At 50.5% G+C, this 17,837-nt stretch overlaps 1 protein-coding gene across 2 annotated transcripts in view; it reads left to right on the top strand.

Annotated features, from left to right (window-relative positions):
• Positions 1-17,837, top strand: part of FAM120A (family with sequence similarity 120A) — a 95,296-nt gene that overhangs the window by 73,915 nt on the left and 3,544 nt on the right. Inside the window, exons 12-17 of one of the 2 annotated variants that reach the window (XM_042912308.1) lie at positions 3,556-3,670; positions 8,722-8,931; positions 10,353-10,536; positions 10,979-11,116; positions 13,088-13,229; positions 13,668-13,764. In XM_042912308.1, the coding sequence (XP_042768242.1) occupies positions 3,556-3,670; positions 8,722-8,931; positions 10,353-10,536; positions 10,979-11,116; positions 13,088-13,229; positions 13,668-13,764 (886 nt within the window). The remainder of the gene's footprint in view (positions 1-3,555; positions 3,671-8,721; positions 8,932-10,352; positions 10,537-10,978; positions 11,117-13,087; positions 13,230-13,667; positions 13,765-17,837) is intronic. The other variant, XM_042912309.1, reaches the window with a different exon arrangement.

Raw genomic sequence — 17,837 nt, forward strand, 5'->3', positions numbered from 1 at the left:
CTCCAAGGCCATCTTCCCCGTCCAGGCGAAGCCCAGGCGAAGCGGGTGGGTTTTCAAGGGGAAAGTGTGGGGAATGGGGAGGGGGCTGCGTGCAGGAGAGGCGGTGCCCAGGCGATGGGTTCTGTGTCGCCGTGACCCTGGATGGACCTGCTGGCATCCGTGGCAGGTGTTTTCAAGTGTGGTCAGGCCTTATCGTCCTTCACCCTCAAGGCCAGTGGTCTGCAAACCCAAGGCAAGTAGGTTGGTTCTGCTGCAGACCAAGGACTCGGGTCAACCAACAGGAGCACCTGAGCTCGAGGCCAGCTCCCTGCGAAGGCCGGTGGGAGTGCGGCCGCAAACCCTTGGCGTTGGTGGCTTGGGGCGGGGGCGGGGGTGGGCAGGGGCAGGGGCAGAGGTCAGCAGTCACAAGGCCAGGCTGTGGGCCACAAAAGTGTTTCCCTTCCCTTAATTTTCTCTTTCCCTTTTCTCTCTTTCTTTTTGCATAACTTCAAACTTGAACAGACTGCGAGAGGAGTTGAAGGAGTTTGTGGCTGTCCTTCACCCCGACTTCCCACATGTTAGTGTTTTACTGCAGTCGCTCTCCTTGTGTGTCTGTGTGCTCATGCGTCCTGACCCCTTGAGTGGCAGTTTTGGGTGCGACACCTCTACCCCTGAGCTCTTTGGTGTGTGTTTCTAAAAACAAAGACATTGTCAAAATCGGAAAAGTCCTATCCGTACATCTCGTTTACGCGCCTCAGATTTTGCCACTTGCCCCGTGACGTGCTTTGCTGACAGGAAAACATCGTGGCTCGCGCTTAAGTTTAGTTACCGCGTCTCATCCAGTCCTGGGTGGCTTCTCGTCTTCCTCTGGGTGGATGTGGCATGAACGCTGACTTGTTTGCAGATATCCCATCGTGTAGACGGCACATGAACTAACAGGGTGGCAGCCGCTGGAGGCAGTGCTTGAAAACAGGGGACCCGATAGATTCTCAGTCTGCCTGTGCCTGTGTCCCGTGAGGTTCTGTTCCTGCCTCCAGGGCAGGGAGGCGGTGGTGGTCACTTATGCCCCAAACTCAACGCTGTGACCGCAGTGGGGGGTGGAGTGGGCGGGGTGCAGACCCGAGCCAAGATTCAGTGTGGGGGTGAAGCTAGTGCCCGAGACAGAGCAGAAGGGGGCCTTCCCAGGGTAGGGCTGAGACCCTCATCCCAGAGAGCTCACGTTCCCCTGAGGAGCGGGCTAGGTTCAGGCCTGGAGATGAGATAAGGGAATGGAGGGCTTGAGCCCCCTGGCAGGACACAGGCAGCCTGTGGCGCCTGTCCCCATACCCTAAGGAACGCAGCCTTTCTGGGAGGGTCACGCAAGGACCTGCCCCGACCCAGCTCCCCAGCATGGACAGGGCAGCAGCGGGCAGTGGAGGGAGCCCCAGACACCTTCCCGCCCCAGGCCCTGAGCAACGGGAGGCAACGGGAACCCCGTCTGCCCAGGTGGAGCGGTGTGGCAGGGGGTACAGGCAAGGCCGTCGCCCTGGTACCCTTTACTCCTCACCGTGATGCCCTCTGCACGGCCTGTGTGGTGTGAGTTAGTCTGAGCATTTACGCCCAGGAAGCCTTTCCGAGGATGGAAGTGAGAAACGGGTGATGGGTGGTTTTGTTTCAAAAGGACCAGAAAGCCAGGTGGAGGAAACATCAGGCATTCGAACAAAAAGACTGTTCGTTGTTCAGCTAAATTGGCTTCTGAGTCTTTGCTGCCAAGAAGACCAAGGAAGATCTTGAGAAAACCAGGCTGTCCCCAAGACAGCCTTTTTTCTCATTCAGGGTGTTAAAAGGAACATGTGGCTGGGGGGGAGGGGGCATTAGTGTCTTTTGGGTTGATGGAGGGAGAGGGCGGGAGGGGGAGGTGCCGAGCAACAGTGTGGGCGGATCTGATGCCCTCACTGTCCACTGGCACGTGGTTAAGGTGGCACATGTTCTGTGTATTGTATCACAGTTTTTAGAAAGGAAGAACTAAAGATAGTATAGCACAGACATGCAGGCAGAGGACATTGTATGCGGAGCACAGGCGTTCCCACAGTAACTTTCTCAGATGTCGTGGGGGGCTTCCCTCACGCTTGCAGGTTCTTGCACAGAACCCCACAGTCAGTAAGACCTTGTGCTGCACGTGGCAGGGTCACAAGGATGGAGGCTTTGTCCTTGCAAGTAGTTTAGTGACAAAAAGCTTTTGCATTTCTTTCAGATACACACACCTGCATCTAAGTACCGTAGAGATTTAAGGTCTACTCTTCACTTACTTGAAACGACAGTCACTTTCCCCTTGCCCTTTGTAATTTTACCGCAAAGTGTGTAAGCTCTGTGCCTGTGTCTCCTGCCTGTAACGTGGACAGCGGTGGTCCCTCAGGATTACGGGGCCCGCGTGATGGGAGGCGGTGTGTGCAGAGCTGGAGAGGCACCGGGCACCTGGCGAACTCTTCCGTGTTTCTCTCGGGCTGTTTTGAAAATACGTGTCTTCGTCAGCTGGTCAGAGCCCCCTGCTTTGCCCAGTTGTGTGTGCTCCCGTGAAGTATTGATTATTTCCACGTGAGGTGGGCTCCACACCGACTCGTCCTCTTTTGTCGACTTAGATTTTTCATTTTAAGCTCTGAGAAAACTTCCTTAGCAGACAGGACTGGGAAGAGCTTCGTGAGGCCTGTCGCCGTTCTCTCTGCTCTTTCTGAGCCGTTTGCCAGAGGTCGCAGGGCCCGTCACCATAAGTTAATCAGCGGCAATGTGCTGTGTCATCCTTCAGTCTGCTGAGTGCAGGGCTGGGCCCATGGGCTCTCGGGGACAGCTGGGCCAGGGCCGTAGCAGCCGCCCCTTTGCTCGGTGCCCCAGGGTTGTGATAGAGGCAGTACACGTGGCAAGGTGAGTAAGGGAAGGAGCGTGGGCGCCTGGCAGCTGGCAGCTCCCGGGCTGATGGCACACATGGACGTTGCAGATTTATAAATCGATACCCCCCCCTCCCCCGCCGCACTGCTGGCTGCCCTGGGAGGTCAGTGTGTCCAGGGCCTGCGGGCACCGGTTCTGAGGCCACGGCGTTAGTTCTCATTCCCGGGACCCCTTTCTGGTGCTCACCTGCCGGCGCGGGAGCCTCTTGTGCACACTCGTCTCCTGCAACACTCGCCCCTTGTCAGGAGACACATCTTTCTTATTTGGACCTAGAGTCTGCCTCCCAGGATTCCGGTCTTGAATTGAAAAAAATAAATCATGTAAATTGATGCTTCCAGTGTGTTTCCAGGGTTTGAATACCTTACAAGAGTGAAGTTGTATCAGAAATCACTGAGCAGCTGGTTTGCAGTCTGTGCAAATGTGGTGTGCTATTTTAATCACTCTGAAAGCAAACGTTCTGTTCAGCCCAGGTGATTAGACACGAATTTGTAGCAGGTGTCATCCGGTGTGCATAGAGACGCTGGGTAAGAGCTCTTGGTGCTCCCCCCCAGCTCGTGTCATCCCGAGTCCCCTTGGAACCTGGATGCCAGGTTGTGCGCGTGACCGGTGAGCGCTCCATCCTCACGCCAGACCCTCTCTGTCCACCCCCTGTAGGTATATGGTGCAGTGGCCTGGAGCACGGATCCTGCGTCGCCAGGAGCTGGACGCCTTCCTGGCTCAGGCGTTGTCCCCCAAACTCTATGAGCCTGACCAGCTGCAGGAGCTCAAGGTAATTGACAAGCCTCATTCCTTGTCTTGGGAAGCGTTGCTCCGGAGTGCTGTGAGGAGGGCCGGCCTCACCGGGCAGCGCCGCTCAGAGTGCCAGGCTAGGAAACCGAGCCGCGGACTCGGGAGCCTTCGGGGCAGAAGCGTATCCATCCCAGTTCCGGAAGCGGTCCAGTCTGCTTCTGTCAGATAAAGGTTTTCCCTTGTTACCAGTGGGCGTCTGCTCTTGTGTTCACGTCAGGGCGTAAACTTGCTTTTGTTCCAGGTGGGGACCCCGGACCCTGGGGAGGGCTTGGGCTTCAGGGTTTTCTCACATCTGGCCAGGATTCTTTTCTCGTTTCGTTCTGTTCCTGATTATAGCATTCGTTTCCTCTAAAACATAGTCTTGCCCTCCTAGACCGTAAATCCCTTTACAAACCACTTGAAGAACAATGTTACACCATCATTCCTGAGCCCCTTTTACTTAGCATTTAACATCGTGTTCCTTTTAATTTTTCCTTCCAGTAATTCCTTTTGTTCTTTGTTTTGGCAATGTTAATTTTCTCCAAGTTGTCCCCTGATTTTTCGGGGTACTTATCTTTTCAATGCACTTTGGTTAGTTGCTGTGTTTGCACGGCTGCACTCGCTTTCTGTAATGTCTGTGCTAAACTTTAGAAAGTTTAAGACTTTCCAGAGTTAGCTAAATCAGGGGATCTGCCTTTTCTTTTTATGTACAGGGTTTTGGGTTTTTTTCTTTGCATTTGTTTTTTTGTTTGTTTTGTTTTGTTTTTTTTTTTGTTTTTTTTTAATTATTTGATTTGTAATCAAATAATCTCTTTTGACAAATTGCCTTCACTTTTAGATCTTTTTGCCATTCTTTATGAAGGCATTCTTTCCCCTCAGGAGCATTTGAGGCTCACTTTATAGATTATCAGTATTCTACAGTTGGGGCCCAATCAATTTCTGGTTCCCCTAAACTACTGAGTTAAATTTAGTAATTTGATGTTGAGTGGCCCTTGACTGTGCGGAGCCCAGGTCACGTGTGGTCACCCCAGGCTTCTGATGACTTTGAAACAAGCTGAATAAGACAATAAAACTCAGAATCCACCCCAAATTGTATTCTTTACTTTGTAGATCAAGATTTTCTGTTTGCTAGACAGAAATTATTTTCATTTGTAATGTTTTTGAATCTAAGTTTTCGTTCTAGAGTATTTGGCTGGGTGTCCCCCGAAAGGCTGGCCCTAAGCGCAGGCTCTCACTCCCGTGCCCCCGGCTGGTGGTGCCGTCACCACTGTCTTCGTCACCAGCCCGTGCTCAGGGGTGTTGTGAATACTTTGACTAGCGTGTGCTGCCATCCCTCTACCTCTACTTCCTGTTTCTCTTATTTAGATTATTACATCAGTATTGACATCCCAGTTCTGAAAATCAGACCGCCAGGTATCAGGTATGCCCACCAAGCCTTACTCACCATCAAGTTGCTTTTCCTCAAAGTTCATCTTCTCTCCCATATCCTTTTCATTTTGGATCAACACACAGGGTATAACTTTTGAAAGACAGCCACACTCTAAGCTTTCATTTTGGTTCTTTTGAGGTCTTAGTGCTTTCATGGTTTTCTCCTGATCCTTCATCTGAAGCCAGGTGTTTCTAGAACTGTGTTTAGAAAGACCTATTTTATGTGCAGTGACTTGAGGCCACCGTCCCTTCGGCTCTTGCTGGTCTGGAGGCCTGCCTTCCCTTCACCACGGACGGCCTGCACCGCTGGCACCTCACGCACAAGCAGCCTACATTCCGCAGAGCTAGGGGGATAAGAGCATTCGTTGGGGGGAAAGGTAGTTTTTTTGTTTTTGTTTTTTTGTTTGTTTTTGTTTTTTAAGATTGAGGATTCTCTCAGCTATCAGATTTAGAACTAAGAGGAATAATCATTATTTAAATGCTACAAAAGTCCCTACGCAGAGCTGAGAGTCCCCAAATTCAGTGATAGAAAAGTAGACTTTTAAATTGCTTTTTCATTTAACCATTACAATTTTTTTATATATCGAATGCAATGACGATGCTTTTCCATGAAACGCCATTTCACTGTTTCGGATATAGTCAACTCTTGATTTTGGTGGCTGTCTTAGGGGCCGCTATCCAGTTTGTGGATTGCCCAGACCCTACTTTTCTTCTCCCATTTTTGTCCATTATGTGCTTTGAAAATAAAGAGGAGAAGAAAAGAAAAAGACCCAGTTCTGACAGTTTGGCCTCTCGTTGGCTTTTCTGATTGGGAGATTCGGTGGGGAAAGGTGTTGAAAGTTTTAATTTAGACTGACTTTGTAAGAGTGCTGTCTTGTCTGTGCGTGCTCTGCCTGCCGTGACCGTGAACAGGTGCGTGTTCTATGTGGCTCCTCACAGACCCATGACAGGGATCCACATGTTTTCCTCATGTTTTCCCTGGTGTATTTTTTAGGCGCTTCTCCTAGGTTCTGAGCATGGATGTAATGACGAAGGTAGATTAGCAATGTTTGGAGGAGGGCGGGGAGAGGGTGAGAAGGACTTTTGTACAGGCTTCATATTTGTCCAGTTTCTTTCTCCCTTGCTCTTGACATCCTTGTAATTGCTTTCAGTTCTTCTCACAGTTTCACTGACTGAGTGCAGAATATGAAAGGTGGAGGAGGAGGGGCTTTAAGACGGTATCAGGCCCCTGTGGCCCCTGAAGGAGTTAGGGCAGGTGCAAGTAAACATGGCCGATCAGAGGAGGGGTCTGCAGTCCAGCAGTGACACGGCGGGCAGTGCACCCTCGCTGGAGTGGTTCTGAAGCTCATTGGGCAGAGATTAAGTTCCAATTTGTACTTCCTATAAAGTCAGGAAACTGTACTTTCTTTAGTTGAGGAGCTTTGGATAATGCTGATAATTTTATCTTCCTGTGTAGAAGAGAATGCGATTGGACCGTGAATATTGTAGCCATGTCTGTGATCAGGCATTCAGATTCTGGTGCTGCTAGTTAACAGTTTGATGGCATTGAGCTTTCTGTGACTCTTTCTCCATCTGTGACACGGAGTACGAGGAGCAGTACCTGTGTCATACAGTTGCTGAGACATCAGTGAGATAACGTGTGTGGAAGTGTGCAGAGTGTACCTGACAAGTCCAAGTCTGTGTTAAGTCTCCTGTAGGTATTACTTAGTATTATTTGTGTAATTAACATGTAGGGAAAGACACATAAAACACTATGTGAAGTGATTTAGAAAGCTTTTCGGATAAGCCAAGATCTGCATGGCAGAGTTGAGATTTTATGTACATTATTTAAATAGCTTTTATTTTGAGAACTTTTTCTGTGAAATTAATGGTAGTTGCCATTACTTAGCGATAGGATATTCATTTTTGAAACCCATGCAAACAGTTCCTTCGCTGATGGCAAGTCCAGTTAGAATAAACAGATGAGTGTGCATGGCTGAGGCAGACTTCCCCGTGCCCCCTGTCGGCTCACTGGGAGCGCGCTTGTCCTAACCTGGGTACCTCCGCCCCCGGCCCGCCCGCCTGGGCGGCGGGGGCTCTGTCTGCTGCATTGAGGGTCGGCGTGTCCACATGGCCACCTCTGGGGACCAAGCACTGACAACAGCACTGTGCTTCCTGGGCTTCCCTAGAAGGCGCTTGCTGGGCTGCAGGACAACACTGGGTGGCGGAGTGGCCTCCATGCCACCCCTGGTATCCCCTCGCCCCGTGTGTGTCGGGGCCACTTTCCCAACAGTGTCAGCTTTCAGGGAGGAGAAGTTCCCTCTTTCTGCCTTGAGACTCTCAGAGAAGGGAGTTTCCACTTCAAGTGAATTCTTTCTCCATTTTGATTTTCCCTTTCCCCACTTTCTGCTCATAAATATAAAATGCATGCGGTCCCATCACCCAGCCCTGCCTGCCCTCAGCCGAGTGCACTGTCCTTCCCAGCGAGGCTCAGGCTCCGGAGAAGCAGGGGCCAATGGGGCTGGGCGGCAGGCGGGGCCGGGGGTGTGGATGGGCTTCTCCAGGTTTGGAAGGTTCTGAACTACATTGACTGAAAATCCAAAAAACCAAGGTTGGAAAACACAGCGTTAGCGGATTGTGGGGAATGGTGGCCCCTGAGCACAAAACAGCAGATAGTCAGAAATTCCTCAGTGTCGGGCATGGGAATGACCTTTTTTCTTGTGAATAATGAAAAGCCGGCGTACCTGCCACATTTAGGCATTGCTTAGGGTGATACCCCGTAAGGTCTGTGTTCTTGAGATACCCTCGCCTTAGAAAATAAGCGTGAAAGGTAGGAAGACAGAACCCTGGCAGTTAAAACTGCCTTCTGGATAATCCACAAACGAGGTCCTTCATAGACAGACAATCAAGAGTTGACTGTATCTGTCAGTGTTCCTCGCCCTGCGTGTCAGGTGCTAGGAGCCAGGGCCGTGCGCGCAGGGAGGTGCAGCGCCATGAAGGAGGGGGCAGGAGAGATAGTCTGCATGGTCCAGATACCGTGTTTTTGTTGTTGTGTTCTTCCATTTATAAGCTATCCATTTCTCCTGAAGCATTTGACAGTCTCATTAATGAGTTGCTACCTAAAACATTAACATGAAATAATGTAAACATGAAGTACAGGTTTTAGAATGGAATCATGCTGAGTAATTTTTAATATACTTGAAAAAATGCAGAATCTTCATGGAATGTTGCTTGTTATAATCTTTTTGTTCATACATTACCAGTGTGTAGAATCTGAAGGGTAACTTACTTTCATAAGTGGATAGTGGACTTCCTAACTGCTAAGGAGACTATTAATAATCTGTTACTATCTCATGTCAACTGCAATACAGTATTACTTTACGCTCCTATGATGCTTTACAAATTCCAAATTGAAATACTTCAGTATGTTTATAAAACAGTCTTGAAAATTTAAATCTGTTAAGTAACATAAAAAGTCTCTGTGTTCAGATAGTGCTAGGTCACTGTAAGGAAATAGCAGGTGTGCGTAGGGAGCATTTGGTGGAGGGGTGTCCACGCTAACCGTGGAGAGCTGTAGTCAGAAATGGTGAGAATCGGGTTCTGCAGTGTTCTTACTCCATAGAAATCATTCTTTTCCATTTAAAGATTGAGAACCTCGACCCCCGAGGCATTCAGCTGTCAGCTCTCTTCATGAGTGGTGTGGACATGGCCCTGTTTGCAAACGACGCGTGTGGCCAGCCGGTGCCCTGGGAGCACTGCTGCCCTTGGATGTATTTTGATGGGAAGCTCTTCCAGTCCAAACTCCTCAAAGCCAGCCGGGAAAAGACCCCACTCATCGACCTCTGTGATGGTCAGGTCAGTCTCAGGAATGCCGGCCAGCGGGGGTTGGCGGGTGGGGAGAAGCCTCCGGCCACCTCGGCGGGATGGGAGGAGTGCTTGCAGGCTGGTGAGCTGGGCTGTCTGCACAGGTTGCAGGCGCACACGTGATGTGCTGCACTCGCCTGGACCTCGCTCCCGGGAGGGCCTACAGGCCTGGGTTCCTACCGGCCCCGGCCACATCTTTGTCAGCCACTCAGTACGCTTCCTTGTTTAATGTGTGTTTCTGTTGGAAGTCCTCTTGATGAATACGTATTGTATTGTTAAATTACTCACCTTATACATGTGGTCAGCAGCGCTGGAACAGCCCAAACAAAGCACATGGGACACACGCGGTGTCTCCACAGGGCACATCTCACGACCTGGCACTTAGGGACATGAGCCAGCACTCGGCACTGTGCTTGGGCCCATTTCAAACAGAATCACCCACAGAAATGTGAAAACTATGGCACTAAGTGGATGGTGAACAGGACACTTGTTTCCAGTGTAAAGTCTGAAACAAGCGGTGCCCCCTCTGCATGAGGCCTCGGGCACGATTGTGGGTTACAAGTACATTTCAGCAAGCGGCTGGGTCCACGGACGTGGAGTCATGAATAGCGAGGACCGAGCGCATTAGTTGGAAGTCCTGGTCTGAGCAGAAGGTGCGGTCCACCATCAGACCGTCTTGTTCTCTTGCAGTCGCCTCAGGCTTCTGACGGCACGTTCTGCCCGAGCTGCCATGACCCTCGGGTCAGGCTCAGCATAAGCACAGATTTGTGGGGTGAGCAGGTTTTCAGATTCTCTGGTTAAGGATCGGTGTTGCTACTTGAATTTATGTATTTATTAACAAAAGACACTGCAGGTGAATGTCGTACAGGCTCTTTCACAGTGGATCTGATGCCCACTAGCTGTGTTGTCCGCATCCTTGGGAGCGATGTTATTCACTGTGATGTGATCCCCTCAGTCGGCCTCCCGCCCCCTGTCAGCACGGTCGCTGGGCCTTGGTGCCCTTTCTGCCGCACGGGGCCCACAGCTGGCCGAGTGCTCGGTCGGTGGGCATTGTCTGCGCTGCAGTGGGACCTTTCTGGACTCAGCTGTTGGCTTCCAGAACCAAAACCACTCTTTCAGTTAGTACCTTCGGTAGTGAATGGTCCTCACCTGGAGATCAGCTGAAAGCTGTGGCTTAAGTTGATGTTGTGTCTGTGGGAATGATGTAATGGAAGCAGGCGGTATGTGTGCGTTGATTGCATTTTCGGTGTGCTTGCCGACCGCACTCAGTGTGGCTGCACAGACCGTGACTGACTCACGGGAAGAGAGCACATGCATCCTGGCAGCTGGTGGGTCTCACTTCTTTCCTGTCCATTTCGATTCGAGCAAAACTCTGTGAACCGAGTTTTCACGTGTCGGCACTTGACTTGCAGGCCGAGCAAGCCGCCAAGGTGGAGAAGATGCGGCAGAGCATTCTGGAAGGGCTGAACCTCTCCCGGCAGAGCCACCCGCTTCCCTTTCCGCCGCCCACGGCGCTGCCTTTCTACCCTGCCTCCGTGTACCCCCGGCACTTCGGGCCGGTCCCCCCGGCTCAGGGCCGCGGGCGGGGCTTTGCAGGTGAGTGCACAGGCGACGTCGGGAGGGACCGTGGGGTGGTGGGGACGGATGCGCCGTGTCATGCTGTGCTGGGACCTCGTTCATGGTCAGGCTCATGACGAAGTTTGCAGTGTCAGCTCCTCACCATAGACAAACGCAGACCCCCGGAGAGATGCGGGTAAGGGAGAGAGGGAAATACGAAGGCTGTTGCAGAGACTGGATTTTACGATTGGTCGGCACAGCTGAAAACTCAGCTTGTGTTTGTGGTTTACGGTTTGCTCACCTGTGGGGTCAGAGGAGGCCTCTTCACTAAGGCCACCCCCTGCCCCCGGGGATGGTTCAGCCAATGGTATGGGAACAGCAGGTGAAGGAGATGGGGTCGTTCTGCCCAGAGGCCCACCGGTGGCTCCCCTAGAACCTGCTCCTCACAGCTTCTCCGTCTCTCTCCACCCGGGTCCCACAGGAGTCTGTGGCTTTGGAGGCCCCTATGGGGACACTGTAGCGACAGGCGCTTACCGTGCCTTCCGAGTGGCAACAGCAGCGGGACACTGCGGAGCCTTCTCAGGCGGGGACAGCAGCAGGACTAGCAAGTCGCAGGGCGGTAATTATGCCAGCACGCCTTCTCCTAGAGCTTCGCCGCCCCGCCTGGCCCCCCTCCGCGTCCTCCCCGCCAGGCCCGCTCCCGGCCCCGGCCGCCCCCAGGTCTCTGCCTTCCAGTGGGACGGGCGGGTGTCCACGCAGCCCTTGAGCCCGGCCCCAGCGCCGCCTCCCCGAAGGAGCAGGCTGCCCTACAGGGCTCGTTGGCGGGCTCCTTCCCCGACGACGGAGGTCCCGAGGCCATAGCAGTTCCTGGCATGGAAACTGACCGCAGCTTGTTTTGTAGGCAACGTTTTTGAGAAAGATCTAATAACACATACATAAATGAGCTTATTTTAAATTCCCTTTGCTTCTCTTCTTGTACGTATTGGTTTTACAAGGGAGAAAAAAGACTTAACATTTAGTTTTGAAATAATGTCTTGTGATTTTGCTGTAATTAAAGCCTGTGACTTGTAGTTTTGTCACACGTCCTGTATTTTGGGACCGCAGAGCCAGACGTGGCCATCAGGTCCACACCACAGGGCTGTTCAGATACATTTGTGAGTAACTTTAGGGTACACAGGCTTTCTATCCTTTCCAGGAATGTTCTTCCAGCTCTGTTCCTTGGGGTTGGCGGGAGACCTCTTTTGCAGCAGTAAGATGCACAGGCTAGCACAGCCCCCAGAGGGGCTCTGGGGACGTCTCCCCCTGCACCGGCCCCGCATGCCCTCTCCTGCCTCCCACTGGCTCTTGCAGCTTCCAGGGCGCTTTTCTTCCTGCCCACGCCATGCAGCGTGCAGTGACGCCTGCTCTCTGCTTCACCATCGGCTTCAGCTCCTTGCACCCCTTGCCTGGACACTCACGTCAGCGTGCAGTTGGGATAAACCTATGGGTAGGGTGGTGGCTCTAGACATTGTAGGGTCAGAAGTGGTTTTGTAGGCTGAAATGACCAGAGGAACTGCTTTGTTACTTCCCCCAGACTGGGTCTGGAGCTCAGCTCTGCTCTGTCCAGTGTAGTAGCCACCGGCCACTGTGGCTCTTGAGCACTTGACCTTGCTATAAAATACACGCCCAGTTTTAGATCTAATATGGAAAAAAGATTGCAAAATAATTAGTAGTTTTTATATTGATTACATGTTGAAATAATACTATTTTGGATATATTGGGTTAAATAAAACAAATTATCAAAACCTATTTTATCTGTTTTTGTATTATTTCATTGTGGCTACTAGGAACGTAAGGCTTGTAGATTTGGATGTTGGGCAGCGCTGTCTGGCAGCTAGAATGGTCATGGTGAACACCTGAATGATGGAGACTTAATTATAGTCCATTCCATCTGCCAGAAGATAGGAAGCTTGAGGTTCTATTCTGTTTGGGTTTTATCAGAAGTTTTGCTATCAGTTACATATTTGAGAATTTTCTTAGTTAAGTCAGAAATCCTTAGAATATGCAGGCTGTTGGTGGTTAATAGAAGTTACTGATACAGTGGTGTTGGTGACCCCACTGATTTAATTTAATTTAATTTAATTTAACAATAAGAAATAACAGCCACATTTACTGGTTAACTTCTGTAATGTTTGGTTAAGGCAGGAAACTTGGAAGCAGTTCCCCAAAGAGAAAACATGGAGTTTGCAGGTATCCATGTTGGTAGGGGAGGAGGCTGGCTGTGAGCGCCCAGTGGCCATGCTTTATTGAACTGTTGCAGCCAGAAAGCCTTGCACATTTTGCATTTTAAACTCAGATCAGCTGTTGTGGGTTCTCTGAGTGGCCAACACTTTTGTCTGACTTTCAGGTGTATTTTTAACAACAGTTAAAACCCATAAACAATATGTACATAGATACTTTATGTAATAAATAAGAAGTCTTCACAAAACTTCAGAGAAGGGGGCTTTATATGAAATATAAACCACAATGAAAACAAATTGCTCGCTTGTTTTCTTTTTGCTGTTTTTAATTCTCTGATTGTCAAGATGTATTTTGTCTATTTTTCGTGCAGGAATCCAACCTATACCTTCTCAGGGAGGGAAGCTAGAAATAGCCGGCACCGTGGTTGGCCACTGGGCTGGGAGCAGACGGGGCCGTGGAGGCCGTGGGCCTTTCCCCCTACAGGTAGTTTCTGTTGGAGGACCAGCAAGAGGGTAAGTTCTGAACAGTGAAAACATGTTTGTGTTAGTTAGAAAATAGCCTCTTACTTATTTTAGTCATGAGTTTATTAGAAACATTTTTTCATCATTAGATACATTCCTTAATGTCATTGTGGTTATGTAGGATTCCATTGTATACAGCATTATGTAACTAAGCCATTATTAAATAGTTACCCACACATTCAATTAACAATTTTTTAATATTTAAAAAAGTAGCATTTTGAAGTATATTATTTTTCAAATTGAATGCACTGGATAGGGACCAAAAAACTCAGATTGATTTCTTGGAATCTTGAAATAAGTCCACGATGTGACCATGATTTATTTAATAGACCGGTGCTTTCTACAGCGTGGGATCGGCATCATTTTAAATGTTCCAGCTGCCTCAACAGATTCAAGCCTGTGTGCTTTTGTCCTCTTTTATCCGTTCAGGCGTCCGAGGGGAGTTATTTCCACCCCGGTGATCAGAACGTTTGGAAGAGGCGGACGGTACTACGGCAGAGGCTATAAAAACCAGGGTGTGATTCAGGTAATCCATGGGGCAGCGGTGCCTCACTCCGGGCTGGTGGCTCAGTGCCTGCGTCCAGAAAGGTCTGCCGGGGCCTCTCTGTAGCTGTCGAGCGCAAGGCAGACACAGCGGTGGCGTCACCTGCTCGCCGGCTGTGACTCCTCAGCCCACGGCGGCCGGCGTCGTGGGTGCTGAAGAGTATGGTCGCCTGGTCACTGCTAACTGGGGAGTATTCTGGGGCTGTTAGCGGCAGTTATGTTCTAAAATGTTATTTAGGTAAATAGCAGTCAGGATTTAAGAAGAAAACTGACGTCTTTTTCTCCTCCTGGACTGTCTTGACTAGCACTTCGCTGAAAGGCTGAGCCTGTGAGGAGACAAAATCACGTACCCATCTTCATGACCGAGCTGGAGTTTCCTCCCACTTTGGATAGACCATGTTGGGACATGGATCCTGATGAATTTCCCCTTGAGAAGGATCTTTTAGAAATGCCAGGCAGCCTTACTGCTGTGTTTGAAGTTTCATCAAAGTGTGCATTTCTTCCCGTGCTGTGCATGCAAATGTTCCAGCTCTCCCTTGGCTCCCACATTAGTAGCCCACGTGTGGAAATGTATTGGCCTGCCTTTACCAGGTGATCTCACCACCTTGGGAACTTCTGTGTTGATGAAATACATCTAGTGAGTCAGGTACAAGGGCAGCCCCCTCTGCAGTGTAGCATGCCCCAGGATGGGGCATGTGCTTGGCTCACTTTGCCCTCCTCAGGCTCACCTTGACCTTCCTCTGCCTTCTGAGCCCTTTTAAGCTGAAGGCACTGAGCCTCTGAACGGGTTTATAAGGTGGGGGGGAATGCACCCATGCTGTGCTCCAGCCCGGAGCCCATCCTGTACAGACAGCCCCTCGTGGAGCCATCACCCCTACTGATTAAGGGGGCCTTTCACATAAAACACAGACACCGGAACCACACAAGACAACTGGGTGGCCTGGCCTCTTTCTTGTTCCCGTGGGGAGCTCACCTTCTTTTATTTTGCTGCATCTTTAAAGTCCCTGAGTCCACTGGCTCCCCTCCCCCATGCCTGTCTCCTTTGCTTTGCGTGTGGAAGGACAGACAACACCGCCTTTTGCGCCCAAACGCCCAGACTTTCTTCATCTTGTCGAGCGTGTGCTGAGCGGCTGCCCCCCTATGACCTGACCTTGTCTTTCTTGCATCCTGGTGGTGGGTCTGGGCACTGAGCCAGACTCTGCACCGGTCTGCGCCTGTGGCAGGACTGAGGTGGACCTGTGTGCTTTTGTCAGGGGCACGAGTGTCTGCTTCTGCACATTGGGACCCTTCGATGTGTCACAGGCTGGATCCCTTCATTCGCTGGAGATTGCCAAAGGAAGATAGTCTTGTTGCGTGATTTCTTTTTCGTTATTTCTTGGGGTGTTTTTATAAAGAGATGCTTCCCATTGGCTCCCATTTGGTACCTGAGTATTACAGTGCTTGCAGGACAGATACCTTGCTGCCCTTGGCCACAGGCCCTTTGCGTGGCCTCTGGTCTGTGGTGGCTTTCTCTCTGGGCATCGCCCGGCCCAGCAGAACCACCACATTTCTCTCGATTCCTTGGTCTCTTTAGTGGGAGATGGCATTTGAAAACCACCGTCTGGGCACCCTGAGTGCTGGAGGGCCAGTGACTGTTCCTAGTGTTCTCTGAGCACAGATCTGGACGTGCAGTCCTGGTCTTCATGCATGAACACACGACATGCGAGCTTTTTATTGTCTTTTTCTTTAAAGATAAAATCCTCATAAATTCACACTGACGTTTCCAATTTAAACTGAGGGCTTTTACTTACATCTCTGATGTTACATCTACATGTCCTTTCCTCATGCTGAATCACTGTTTCTGGGCTTCTCTGTGAACAGGGCTAGAGGAGATACGTGTACTCGCGTGCACCAGGCACCCAGACCCGCACGTGCTTGTGCTGCTGCACGCTCTTGTGTACCACACGCACAGGGGAATACGCATGTGGATGCCGCTGTTTTTATCTCAAGAATTTAGAGCGACTCTTCTGAATCAAATTGAAGACTTCAGGAATTTGATTTAAACTTTACTGTTCGTGTCCATGTCTATTATCTTCCACCCTGAGAACCGGGGCTCGTTAAGTTAGAGTCAGAGTGCCCCTGGCTGGCCCTTGGCTTCGTCCACGGGCAGTCACGGTGTTGACACACTCACCCTGTTCTCCCCCCAGCTCTCGTTGTGACAGTAGCCGTGCGGTTATCCGCTGCATTGTCCCAGCGTGCAGCCTCCACCCACCACCCCACCCACGCCTCATTGGCCTGGCCTCTGTGGACCCGCGTCCCCTGCCCGCCGGCCTTGTCCCTCCAGGCTCTCCTCAGGGGACTCCACAGGCGGGACGTTCAGAAGCACTTTGCTTTCCTAACAGTTGAAAGTGGTGGCTCATACCTCCTTCTCATGCGTCTCACGTATATTGTCATTTTCTTCTGTCATAAGCTTTGTGTCAAAGAACGCTAATAATTGAATTGTCTTTCCCTCAGAAGACATTCGCGGTTTTGGCCTAAATGCCCAAATTGTTTTTGTTTCTCTGCCAAGGTTTCGTGATGCACCCCGCTGCTGGTCATCCTGGGCCGGTGCACTCAGCACACAACGTGTTCTTTCTAAACACAGTTTCATATCTTGTCTTACATCAGAAGCTTTTCTTGAATTACTGGGTTTTCATTTCTGTTGTTCTCCCTTGCTTTGATTTCATCTCTGGTGGTTCCTGTTGAGCTAGTCTTGTGTCTGTCGCCAGTGTTTGGCACATTCTTGACTCCCTTTGACGTCTTCTTCTTTTGAGATAGAACTCACCTACTATGCAGCTCACCTGCTTAGAAAGTACAGTGCGGCCTGTCCTCACTGTCATGCAGGGACACCGCCAATTCCAGAACGTTCATCACCCAAGAAGAAACCCCTTACTCAGTTGCAGCCACGTCCCAGCCCCCGGCGGCCACGGATCTGTTTTGCCGTGTATGGACTTGCTCTGTGCCTGTCATGGATGCGCACCTGTCGTCGCGCCACCGGCCCTTGGGTCCTCGGGATTGCTGTGAGGGCTCCACTGAGGGCGAGGCTCACTTTTTCCATTTACCATTTGCTGGGCATTCAGGTGGTTTGCACGTTTTTGGTTATGAGTAATGCTGCTGTGAACATACATACATAGGTTCGGGTTTTCCTCCAGCTTTACTGAGATGTAATCAATATATACCATCATGTTAGTTCTGGGTGCAGCATAGTGATTTGTATTTGTACGCATTGCAAGATGATCACCACGGGAAGTCTCGTTAACGTGCATCTCCTCAAATGGTTACAAAAACTTATTTTCTTGTGACGAGAACCTTTGAGGTCTCTCAGCAACTTGCAGATATGCAACAGAGTATTGTTAACTACAGTGGTTGTGTTCAGGTGTTTGTGTGGACATACGTTTTCATTCCTCTTGGGTACATACCTGGGAGTGAATTCCTGGGTCCTTGTGTATCCTCAGAAAAACAATTCTGAGTTACTTTTTTGTGTTGGCACCCTGGAGATCCTGCTTCAGGCGTTTTGTGTAGCGGCCGGTGGGCTTTTCCCTCCGAGACTGAGGGCTTAGAGGTGTGAGCAAGTACTTGAAATCTTCAGTGTTATTTCCCCCTGCTTTGTCCTCTTATATATTTTAATTTTTCTCAGGATTCCAAGAAAATGGCAGTAGTGTTGACTTGGGGGAGGGTTTACATGCATATTTCCGAACTCTGGGATTGAGCACTGAAGTGAGAAGACCTGTGGGAATGGAGCCCAGAGGGGAACAAACGCAGGGACCACTGGTGTGAGACAAGGCGTCCCCAAGGCGAGGGTAACACATATCTCCAGCCCCACTTGGCTGAGCAGAGAGGGCCTTTATTCGTAACCAGGCAAAAACGCTGGTTCTCAGCAGGGAGGACTAGAGGCACCCGACACCCTGCCATCTGGGGTTGAAAGGCAGCTTTCCTGTTCTGGGTCTCAGTTTCTTCACTGAAAAATGACCACATAAGGGTGAGACCGTTAAGGTTTCCCTCAGCACTGAGTCCGCCTCCAGCAGTGGTTCTCAGCCC

This window comes from Panthera leo, chromosome D4 (genome assembly GCF_018350215.1).
Source record: "Panthera leo isolate Ple1 chromosome D4, P.leo_Ple1_pat1.1, whole genome shotgun sequence".
NCBI lineage: Eukaryota > Metazoa > Chordata > Mammalia > Carnivora > Felidae > Panthera > Panthera leo.